Below are 12,307 nucleotides of genomic sequence, written 5' to 3'. Positions count from 1 at the left end.
CATTCAACCTCCTAAATATTTAAAACAAACATGATTATATACTAACTTAATATGCATAACTGTTCAAAAGCTATGTACCTTTTATTGTCATTAACAAAGTATATCATCACGATTAGGACATGTACCCCAGAGCCAATTAAGAACAATGAGTTTATTACTTATAAAACAAAAAATCTATGGAAGTACATAAACTAGACTACTACAAAAATAATTTTATTTTATTTTTTTACCATAACCGGAGGTGTAATTAGGGCCCCGACGACCTCTGCCTCTTCCACTATAAGACCTAGAACCTTGTACAGAAGAGACGGTACTTTCATCAGTGGCATATCCTTTCTCTTTTTCAGGCCCTCTGGTGGAAGAAGGTCTGAAACCCATACCAATCTGTCGAAGTTGTTCATCTATCTGCAAGCGTTCCATTCTTAGCTGTTCCACTTCCTACAATCAAAACAAAAAGGTTTGCCTTCTTTGTTTAATAATTTTTTTTTAACTTAAAGCTACAACTGGATGAACCACCAAAGAAAGAAACTGTGACTTATAAAACTGCTTGGGAAAGCAGCACCGTGTTCCTAACATAGTTCACATGGTCATTTGCTGATCTAATTAAACTATATTTACTGAACATCTTAGAAATATGCCAAACAACTTTACATAAGTAAAAAATTTAGAAGAAACACAACTCTAGCCTTTAGAAAATGTTTCAAACAATGTTAAATAGCTTATTAAAATAACTAATAATTACATAGCAATAGCAGACTTTGTTCCTCAAAGGGTTACAACTCTGCTAAATTATGTTCAAGTATCATCTTGAAAAGTACTAATAAAAGCTGCTTTACTATCAAAGTAGTGTTCCCTAACTTGTGAGCAACATAGACATACTTTATTATTTAAAAACTGAGGTTAGAAGAGTGCCAATGGGTGACACCTATAATCTAGCTATACTCAAAGGGCTAAGATCTAAGGATTGCAGTTGGAAGCCAGCCCAGGCAGAGAAGTATTCAACACTGTCTCCAAATAACCAGCAGAATAAAAAGTTGGACTTTAGGTATGTCTCAAGTGATACAGTGCCAACTATAAGTGGGGGTGAGGAAAAGAAAGCACTTAAAAGCCTGGGATCAGGAGTAAAAAAAAAAAAAAAAAAAAGCTCAGGTCACTGGAAGATGTAAAGGTAAGATGTTTTGACAAAGGTCTTGATTGAAAAATAAAGTACTGCACTTGAATTGAGACTTGTTATAGAAAACTCAGTTTCAAGAAATGATATTGGGGGGTCTTTCATAATAGCACAAGAGCAAAGATGTGATTTTACTTTTACAAAAAGTAAAAAGTAGCAAACAGTTGAAGACCCTCTAAAAAAGGAAACAAAGCAGAAACAAAGACACTATATAAAGTATCAATCACAATGTTTACAAGTTTACAGGACTTTTTTCCCTAAAACAGTTGTTTATGTATTAACAATTAGTAAATGAAAGCTGGGCTTTGGTGGCTTATCCCTATCCCTATAATCCTAGCTATTTAGGAGGCTAAGATCTAAATACTGTAGTTCAAAACAGGTCCAGACAAACAATTCTGGGAAATGCCGATGTCCACTTAGCAAAAAGCTTTAAAGTAGACTTATGTGGTAGAGCATCAGCCTCAATGGAAATAGGTAGGCAGGGGCACAAGGCTGAGTTGTCAAGCCTCAGTACAAGAGAAAGAAAAATCAGCAAAGGAGAACTGGCAATGTACCTCAGTGGTATAGTAGCATGTTCCCCATGTACAGGCTCTAGTTTTGAGTCTTGCTTCTAGAAACATGTCTATGCATGCGTACACACACATATAATACAATGGTGCCGATATGGGAGGCAGTACAGATGACTGAGATAACACCAAAGTTTACCACGGTAACCAAACTTCATTTGTGTACTCTATATGCATGTAAAATATGAAAGTAGAAACAAAATGGCTCTAATACACAACATATTTTAATGATGATAAATCCTATAAAGACGAAAGTTACCATTTCTTAAACAATAAGGAAAACTTAAATGCTGAGAAAAAACAATGCATGAGGTCATTTAATTATAGCAAAAGACATTTTACTATTAAGTTCTCATGTGACAAAAACTAGGCAAAAGTATTTCATAGAAATGTAGACAAAAATAAAATGTCTAATGTGAGAGCATCTTATGTTTGCTGTAAATGTGCAGCTTTTTTCTTTTGTAGTGCTGGTGACTGAACTCCCAGCCTCATACTTGCTTAAGCAGGTCTACCAATAAGCCACTCCAGTACCCCTACCATCTTGCTTATTTTTAATATTTTTGGTACTGTGGATGAAACCCAGGGTCTTGCAGTTGTGAGAGGTAAACACTTCACCACTGAACCACATTGCCAGTGCTAATATACAACATTTATGTAGTAATGTGGCAATGATTAGTGGAAAATATAATGTAAATTATATACAAACCTTTAGGTAGGCAATATGATACTCTAAGAGAACTTGCACATTTCCAATACTTTCTTTAGTGCCAACAAATACAAATGGAACCATGCCCTGTAAAAAAGAAAAACAAAACCAAAAAACCCCAATGTCCTCAGTAATCAATACTTAATATTCCAGCACAAATCTAACCACAATACATAATTCGAAAAACTTTTCTAATACACATAGCAACTTATATCTAGTAAACTTCAAGAGAAATAAAATCTATAATCTAAAATGGTCAAATATTGCCATATTTGTGCTACAATTTAATTTTAACATGAAAAAAAAAAACCCTCATTTTATACCAGTTTCTACTTTCTACTTGAATCTAAATTTCCACACAGGGTCTGTGTACTCAGGGTTATCTCCTGACCATTAAGAGATATATATCACTGAAAAAATAAAAATACTTATATGATACAAAAAAATAGGAGAACTACTGGCACAGCAAATATTTAGTCATCAATAATTAAACCAAAGGATTAACCCAAACTATTTGTTTGTTTAAACTTAACAACAGGAGGGATTATTTTAAGTAGGAGGGAAGAGGTATTAAGATGGCTAGGGATTTTTCTTCCTTTTATTCTGTGGTGCTCCTGGGGCTTGAACTCAGAACTAGGCTACTGTCCCTGAGCTTCTTTTGTTCAAGGCTAGTGCTCTACACTGAGCATTCTATACACAAGAGGTGTACACAGTTCTACTTTTTTTTTTGGGGGGGGGGGGGATTAGAGTTGAGTGTCATGGACTTCACAGGCTTTGAACCATGATCCTCAGATCTTAGCTTCCTAGCATACAAGTATAGGCACATGAACCACATTTCAGTAACAGTGCATGGTGGCACACATTGGGTCTGTAATTCCACCTGATGAAGCCAATGGATCTCAAGTTCAAAGTCAGTATGAGCTACAAGTCAGTGAGACCCCCGTCTTAAAACTCAAGAAAACAAAACAAAAAAGCACATTTCAGCCTCTTAGAAAAAAAAAAAAAAATTTCTTTGATTTGTAGCACAGTCCTAATAGTTACATAAATATCGTTCAGTCTTAAAGTATAAATTCAGTGAAATTTATCTTCTAGGTAATTTCCTAAACATTCTAATAAATGACTTTTAGATATTTAATTTTAAAAAACCAGAAAAGCTCCAAGACAGATGCTAAGAATGATGTTAACACCGTAAGAATCATGTAGCTGTGAGAATCACAGTGATCAGGAAGCAGTAATTTCAACTACAAAGGTGCAAAATAAAGGGAATCTAATTTAAGGTTACAGATATCTTTCAGGTAAGAGGGCATACTTAAGTGTATTGGAAGTCTACAAGTGTGGCCCAAGAGTACTGCCTAGCAAGTATATAGTAATCAATGCCAGTGTGTGCTGGGAGGATTGAGAGAAAGCCAAAGGGAATTAAAGACAGAGGCGGTAAATTGAACCCCCCAAAATTTAAATCTCATATCACTTCTGAAAATGTATTATATATCCTACATCTATATCTTTTTTAACGTCATACATATTATTTAATATTCACTTTAAAAGTAACTAGGGCCGGGCGCTGGTGGCTCACGCCTGTAATCCTAGCTACTCAGGAGGCTGAGATCTGAGGATCGCGGTTCAAAGCCAGCCCGCGCAGGAGAGACCGTGAGACTCCTATCTCCAATAAACCACCAGAAAACCGGAAGTGGCGCTGTAGCTCAAGTGGTAGAGCACTCGCCTTGAGCTGAAGAGCTGAGGGACAGCGCCCAGGCCCAGAGTTCGAGCCCCACGACCGACAAAAAAAAAAAAAAAAAAAAGTAACTAGGAAGCCCAGCGTGGTGGCACATACCTATAATTCAAGCACCCATTAGGCTGAGACATAAAGAGCACAAGATTGAGGCCAGCCTGGGTTATATACACAGAGTCTATCTCTTAAAAAAAAAAAAAATCAAATGTACTTAAAAAGAAAACAAAAACAACGAAAGAAACACCATAATATGTCAACTTTAAAAGCAAACCAACAGGGCAGGAAAGTCCATGAGACACTTATCTCTAATTAAGCAATAACAACAAAAAGCTAGAAATGAAGCTGTGAGGCAAATGGTAGAATGGTAGCCTGAAGCAAGAAAGCTTAGAGACAGCACCCAGGCCCTTAGTTCAAGCCCCAGGATGAGGAGGAAAAAAAATCCATGCAGATACTAAAATTATAAATAAAACATGAGAAATTATACTTTACATATACAATATATCCACATATTCAAATATTTACTTTTTATTAGTTGTTATATACACATTTTAAATTACATAATCAGGTTACTATATGGAAATCCCATCATCAAATAAGTAACTATTAGAAGTAACAACAACAACAAAGGGAAGCATTCAATATAAAGACAATCAAAATAAATCAACTGCCCCAAGTTTGAAAATTAGCATCCATATTGTCATTTTTTTAATTTTTTATTGTTATTATAAAAGCAATGTACAGAGGTTACAGTTTCGTAAGTCAGGTAAAGAGTACATATTTTTAAACAATGTCATCCCTTCCCCTCTTCTCCAAGTTTTTCCCCCTCTTCCCCACCAATAAGTTGTATAGTTCATTTTCAATGTAGTGTCTGCTATGTACCACTACTACATTTATTTATCCTTTATTCCTCCATTTCTGTACCTCCCTCATTCCCAAAGGCATATATATATATATATATATATATATATATATATATATGAACAAACAAGGTAAAAGGAAAACAAAAACAACAGCCAAGAAAAAGAACCTCATTTTCATTTCAATAAGGGAATGTATTTTGTGGTTAAGACACACACAGGCATTGTGCCCTTGTGTCCTTAAGAGAAGGTCTCACTATGTATGAATGCCTAGACACCTGTATAATTGTTCTGGTTTATTTTAGATATAGCTTCCACATATGAGAAAAAACATGTGCCGTAGGGATAAAATGCTGAGTAATATTGCCATTCCCAATGATGAACCAAATTGCAGCCATCTTTGGGAACATCAAGTAAACTTTTATGATGAGTTGCTTAATTTAAAGAATAAAGCAACCAATGCACAAGGCTACTAATCATGATAAAGGTATGTCACTTAGGTAAGGGTAAGAACCCTATCCTATTTCTAGGGGCCTTAAAACAAAAACAAAAGCAGCAACAACAAACTAGTAGCCCAGAATCCAAGAAAAGAAGTAATACTTCTGGGGATGTCTTTTATCCAGTCAGCTGCAGATACCAATAAACTATTAAAAAAAAAAAAAAAAAAAGGGTCGCCAGACTCCACTTAAAAGAACTGGCAAATCTGGCCTTTGAAGTTCTCAACACCCAGATTTCATGGAAAACAAGACTTAAAGGTCAGAAGAACCTGGGAAAACTCTTAAGCAGGGTGATTCCATATTCCAAAAGGGAAAGGTTATGAATGCAGAAAAACAGGTCACTGGAAAGCAGAATACCCTAAGAAGGAGCCATGCTATCCAGGGACATACTGTCTCTGCCATTAAGGGACACATGTAGAAAAAACTAGTCCTTTCTCCAGTGGGTGAGGGATATCCACCTCCAAAATGGTAGTCCCTGAGAACTTAAAGGGATGTTCCACTTTTCAAGATCCCAAATAGTCAAACTTCTAGTGTCTTATTTAGGAACCTTGGGTATTTCAACATAGCTTTTAAAGGATCGATTTTAATTACTCATTTAATAATTTTAATGGGCTCAATTTTCTGCCTTAACTCCCTTGCTTGGGTCTCCTTCTAAAGGACACTGGCTACAGGTAGCCAATATTGATAAATCGCAAAGATCAAAAGATTCACAGCAATTTTTATATTCAAAGGGGTTTGTTTTTTGTTTTTTTCTTACCAGTTTGGATCCTTCTTTAAGGCATTTAGTATTACTCAACAGAAAACTACTATAACATGTACCTGTGTTCAACTATTACAGCCTTGGTTACTTTTTAAAAGGAGGAGGGAACATTAAATCTGCTTTAAAAAATAACCAAGGAAATGAATAATATTGTAATAAAAAAAACTAGCAGTGTATTGTGTCAGATCCTAAACCTACTGGAACATCAAGGAAATTAAGGTCCTAAACTTTAAATCATAGAGCCTAACTCCAAATTCTTAGGAGTCTATAGGATGCTGGAGCACCAAAATGCATAAATATCCTAACAAAAGAAGATCTAAGGAAGATCTAAACAAAACTTCTTGGCTACACTGTAATTCCAGAACTACTTTGGCCCTTAAAAAAAAAAAAGTTAGTACTAGGGCCACCTTAAAGAAACAGCACAAAACTTACCTAAATAGCTAGATTCCATAGGATTTGGATTTGTGCACTTGGGTTAACAAAGCCCCTTTGTGAGGGAACCCAGGACCTGATTATAAACTTCCTGGAAGGAAGCTCTAGCCACAACAAAAACAGCCAAATTCACCAAGGAGTAAAGAATATCAAATCCTCCTGGAGATACTCAATGTTTACTTTAACATTATCCATAAAGAACAACTAGCCAGTACTCAATGTTTACTTTAACATTATCCATAAAGAACAACTAGCCAGGAGTTGGTAGTTCATGCCCATAATCCTAGCTAGGTATTCTGGAGGCTGAGATCTGAGGATCAACGTTCCAGCCAGCCCAAACAGAAAAGTTTGAGATTCACCAGCAAAAGGCAAAAAGTGGAAAAAAAGTGGTAGAGCACCAGCCTGGAGTAAAAAAGTCAAATGAAAGCACAAGGAACTGTGTTCAAGCTCCACTACCAGCACAAAAAGAGTAACTAACCTAACCTCCTAAATGTCTAAAACAGAACATATGTGTATTTTATATATACATATATACACACACATATAGTGTTGTATGTATATGTAGGCTGCCATTTTTACTATAGCTATTAACCTAGTATGCCATTTCTATAGGTAGAAAAGTGTAAGGTCCATTTTTGGATGGTGAGCAGACCCCGCCCAGTACCTGTGTTACGTAGGCAACTGGGACAACTGGAAGAGGTCAAATCTGCATCCACTGAGGTCACATCTGGATCTGATGTGCCCATTCCTTTCTCCCACCTGGTCCCACCTCCCACCTCCCTTTACTTGGCCACACCTTTCCCCGCCCCTACCCTAGATAAAGCCTAACCCAGGGCCAGACCTCTTTGCCAGCTGTGTGGAGTGCCAACCTGGCCTGGTCCTAGCAGGTCTACTGAATAAATCTACCCCTTACCTGAATACCACATGCGTGGTGCTGTTCTTATTTGGCTACCTCTTTTTAAAAACCTAACAGAAAGTATATTCAATATAAATCTTAAGTCTACAGATTTTGTTTTCTTTACTGTTTCTTGATTCCATTGAAAAATCTGACCTATTACCTAACCATAGAGGAAACGTAGTTTACTTATTTCCCATGTCACCTTCTACTTCCTTTTTTCCAGACAGAGCCAATAGTCCACTCTCAGCACAAAACAGCTATAGAAGATGGATTGCCAACCCTCTACACTCCCTTCAATATATCAGGAACCAAAGTTGCTTAGTGAGGAAATGAGGAAGAATGAGCAAATAGAAATTACTTTAAAAGAGTATGATAAGAGCTAAATTCAAAAGATAAAACCAGAAAATAAACTGAAAAAAGACAAGCTCCCCTCCCACCATTCCAGGACCTCCCCCTCCTTTCCTTTAGTGTTAAATTACATGAGTAGGAGATAAGAGAAGCTACTTCAATATGTCTTTTGGAAACTCTTCTTGAATGGGTAAAAACAGAATGAAAGAATGTATCTGACAAAAGGATGTCCACTGTCTAAGCATTAGGAATCTGATATAACCACCTTAATTCATTCAACTCAAAATTTAAGAGTTACAAATAAGAATCACCATTTTGAGTCTTTAGCTCTCCTTTCCTACATTGGTGGCAGAAAATGTCTCATTCCTATTTTGCCCTACTTTAATTGTTATACTAAAATAAATCCTTTAGTCAATCTCAAGGACCTATTTTGTGTGGAAACTCTGAAGTGGAGAGCTTCTCATCCATGCTCTGGTAACTTAGCAAAGAATGACATTTAGTGCAAAACAAAGACACAAGAAGACAATTAAGATGGACACTGGTGGCTCACACATCAGGAGGCTGAGATTTGAGGACTGTGATTAAAAGCCAGCCCGGGGCAGAAAAACCTAAAAATCTCTTTACCTCCAAGAAAAGCTCAGCACTAACCTTGAACAAAACGTAAGTTCAGGGATAGCACCCACAAAAAAAAAAAAGTAACCAAACAACACTAAAATCTATTTGGCATGATGGAAAGGGAAGACAAGACATGGCAGGATACACATGTACTTGTTCATTTTTGTTGGTTTTGGGGCTTGAACTCTGGACCTGGGCCTGGGCGCTGTCCCTCAGCTCTTTAGCTGAAGGCGAGTGCTCTACCAGTTGAACCACAGCACCACTTCCGGTTTTCTGGCCATTTATTGGAAATAAAGAGTCTCACGGACTTTCCTGCCCAAGCTGGCTTTGAACTGTGATCCTAAGATCTCAGCCTCCTGAGTAGCTAGGATTATAGGCGTGAGCCACCAGCACCCAGCCACATTTATTTTTAATATCAGTAATCTGTGTTTATATAAGCAGGTAATTTAAAATGTCCATATGACTTTGATTACAAGGAGTTCATAACCTGTTTGAAAGAAATCTTTGAAAACATAAGAAAAAAAAATAGCAGTGATGATGGGGCTGGGATGGTGGCTCAGTGGTAGAGCGCTTGCCTTGCATGCATGAGGCCCTGGGTTCAATTCCTCAGCACCACATAAGCAAAAAGAAAAAAGCCAGAAGTGGCGCTGTGGCTTAAGTGGTAGAGCGCTAGCCTTGAGCTGAAGAGCTGAAGAACAGCGCCCAGGCCCAGAGTTCAGGCCCCACGACCGGACCCAAAAAAAAACAAAACAACAGCAACAAAAAAATAGCAGTGATTAAACAAGGACACAGAATGACCCACTGCAACAAGGATACCCACAGGACATTATATTGGAAAAGAGCTTCACAACTTTGGGTGGAGGGTGGTAAGAAGAGGGGGAGGTTGGGGAGGGAATGGATAGTGGGACAACAACAAGGAAGGGAAGGGTAACAATGATCGACAAGTATTGTACTCATTGCCTTACTCATGTAACTGTAATCCCTCTGTACAGCATCTTAACGATAAAAAATAGCAATGAATAATATGTAAGTGGGAAAGGTCATCTCAGCCTCCAAGTCACAAAGGCTCTTTAGAACAAGTAATTTGTAATGCTGAGTCTCTACTTGGCTATAACATGCCAAGATGCCAATAATCAATATTCAAAATGTTTTATCATGCGTCATTTGGAAACCTGAAACATTCCAGCCTTTGAAAAAGTTTAAGGAACAGAATTTTCTTAAAGCAAGGAAGAATAACTTTTATCAAAGTAGATTAACTGACATCTTTTTTAAATGAATCCTAAAATATAACAGTAAGTCACCCAAGAAACATGGAAAACAAAGAGGGTTCTTACTCTAAAAACACTTACATCTTCTCTAGGTAGTTTATTTTCATTATCTCCTTCAATTCTCACCCGAACCACACCAGATTTATCCACTATTTCTTGAATGACTTTGCCATTTTTCCCAATTACTTTTCCTTTGTAAAAGAAAATAAATACAGTAGTTAAAACAAATTCCCTATATTCTCAGACACCAACCTGAATAATTTATGACGATATCAAATATGATCACTTAGCAAAGCTCCTACATTTTATTTTCGATTAAATCACATAAGGACTACCAAGAAATTTACCCTTAGTCTGAAATTTGATTCTCTTCAATATACCTGAACTTACTGAAATTGAAAATAATTCTCACACATAGAAATTTTCAGTCTAAATATTTACTTGTCCTTTAATCATCTTTACATTTTAAAAATAAAAACTCCAAACCACTTCAAATTTTTCTACATATATAAAGCAAATAGAAAGCTGTATTACATTGATATTAACTTTATCAACTTATTCATTTCTAGGGTGATAGTCAGTTATCTTGCTTTTATTTTCAAGTTTGTGTTTGTCCAAAGGATTTGACATGATTTTCAAAATATTCTCAGTAAAACAAAATACATCTTAAAAGTATTACAATTTACATCAAAAGTTTTAAAAGTTCTCACAGCTTTATAAAAGTATATATGGGTATATAATATGTGTATATATATATATATATTTATGTAAACATCTTCATTGCCTTGCTCACAGCATAAAATTCAAAACTGTTACCTTCTCCATACCTGTAAATCTGGCAAATCCAGCTATTAAACATACCATAATTAAAGCAAAGTTTCAAAAAGAGCACATACTCTTTCTCCCCATTAAAGATTAATAGAGAAAATGAAGCAACCTCGGTACCGTCACTTAGTAATCAGAAAATATTCTGGTAACCTTTACTATATAAAACAGATCTTCATATTTGTTATAAATTACACATCATTTTGACTAAATCATTTTTAGAAAAGCTTGCAACTAATTATTTTGGTTGATAAGAGTTAAAAATTTTCGCTTGCATGCTTAAAAGAACTGGTCAATATAGCAAAAGAATTCTAACAGATTTTCTCACTCTTTTAATCCCATTTTAAAACCTCCCTCCTCATTAGTAAGCCTAAATTTAAAAGCAACAGGAATCGAACTGGTTACAAAAAGCAATTAGGACACAGAATGTTAAGTCTTCTGAAAAGCTCTAGCCGCAGCACATTAAAAGCCACCTTCATTGTTAAACAGTGAAGCTCAAGAATCAACTTCATATTTGATACCCTGATAAAAAAGAAGCAAATGTCTTCTCAAAAGCAAAAATCAATAGGGCATAATTCCTTCTCCCAATATCTTTGTCACTTCCTTCTTGTGATCTATACCAGGGGTGAATAAACTTCCATTACACTCCTGGGTCCTTGGCAGGGACCTACCTGCAAGTTTTATTTAGTCCCGCCAGAGACCTTCAATATTTTAATTGATCATTTCCATAGCTTAAATTCCAGAGCATATTGACAAACTGAAGCACACCTGTAGTATAAATTGAGCACTAAGAATAAATGTTGATGGGATAAAGAAGTGATTAAAGAAGCTTCTATGAAGTGAAAAATTTTAATTCTCAACTCAATGTACACAGAAAATTTATTTGGGAAAGGAAAGAAATGATCAAATCCTAAAACTCTTGAAATTTGTTAAGTTTAAGTTGAATCCTCTCTGGAACTTACCCACCAAGTGGTCCTCATTCCCTTTTATTCCTCAGTCCTTTTTTTTCTCTTTCACTTAGAATACACTATCTTTCAAAAGAGTGCTTTATTCATGAAACATCTGAGGGAAATACAGTATTACATTTGACAACCAACAGAAATTTTGACCTACTCCTTAATGTCACCAATGTTGTCATTTCATTCGTTTCCTGAAGAGCATACAAGCAATTCACATTACCAAAGCTAACCAGAATACAGGAAAAAACATGCACTATCGTTGGATTGGTAAGAAAATCAAAGAAAAAGACAAGCAGAATAAGAAAACTAGCATTCAATCTCATTATTTCTTAAATATCAAGAACTGTTACTCATAATACAAAAACTCTTAGAATAAGGGTACTTTTGCAGAATCAAGTTGGAAAGAAATCTGACTCTTCCTTGTAGCTCTACCATATCATTTTAAGCGAGAAAATGTTAAAATTACAATATGCACAGCAGCTACCACAGTATTTGTGCCTTACAGATATCAACAACTCAGTATGACTTAAATAAAAAGCACATATTTTTCAAAAGCCGTTGTTAATCGTGATTTCATTTGACTAAATATTTGGATATGGTTGTATGAGATGCTTATTAAAATTATACAGAATTCTTCAAGATTTTATTCACCTTTAATTTCAACTTATCTCCCCAG

The 12,307-nt window shown here is 35.9% G+C and overlaps 1 protein-coding gene across 8 annotated transcripts in view; it reads right to left on the bottom strand.

The window, feature by feature from the left end:
- The window catches only part of Fxr1 (FMR1 autosomal homolog 1), a 61,166-nt gene that overhangs the window by 11,478 nt on the left and 37,381 nt on the right, over positions 1 to 12,307 (bottom strand). For 4 of the 8 annotated variants that reach the window (XM_070025862.1, XM_070025863.1, XM_070025868.1 and 1 more), the window contains exons 10-12: positions 9,929 to 10,038; positions 2,444 to 2,530; positions 231 to 438 (exon numbers count right to left, since the gene is read on the bottom strand). In XM_070025862.1, the coding sequence (XP_069881963.1) occupies positions 231 to 438; positions 2,444 to 2,530; positions 9,929 to 10,038 (405 nt within the window). The remainder of the gene's footprint in view (positions 1 to 230; positions 439 to 2,443; positions 2,531 to 9,928; positions 10,039 to 12,307) is intronic. The other 4 variants (XM_070025864.1, XM_070025867.1, XM_070025869.1 and 1 more) reach the window with 2 other exon arrangements.

This window comes from Dipodomys merriami, unplaced genomic scaffold, assembly GCF_024711535.1.
Source record: "Dipodomys merriami isolate MVZ:Mamm:240054 unplaced genomic scaffold, mDipMer1.0.p SCAF_173, whole genome shotgun sequence".
NCBI classification, from domain to species: Eukaryota; Metazoa; Chordata; class Mammalia; order Rodentia; family Heteromyidae; genus Dipodomys; species Dipodomys merriami.
Note: the sequence above shows the minus strand (reverse complement) of the source record. Positions and strands in the feature narration are given on the sequence as shown.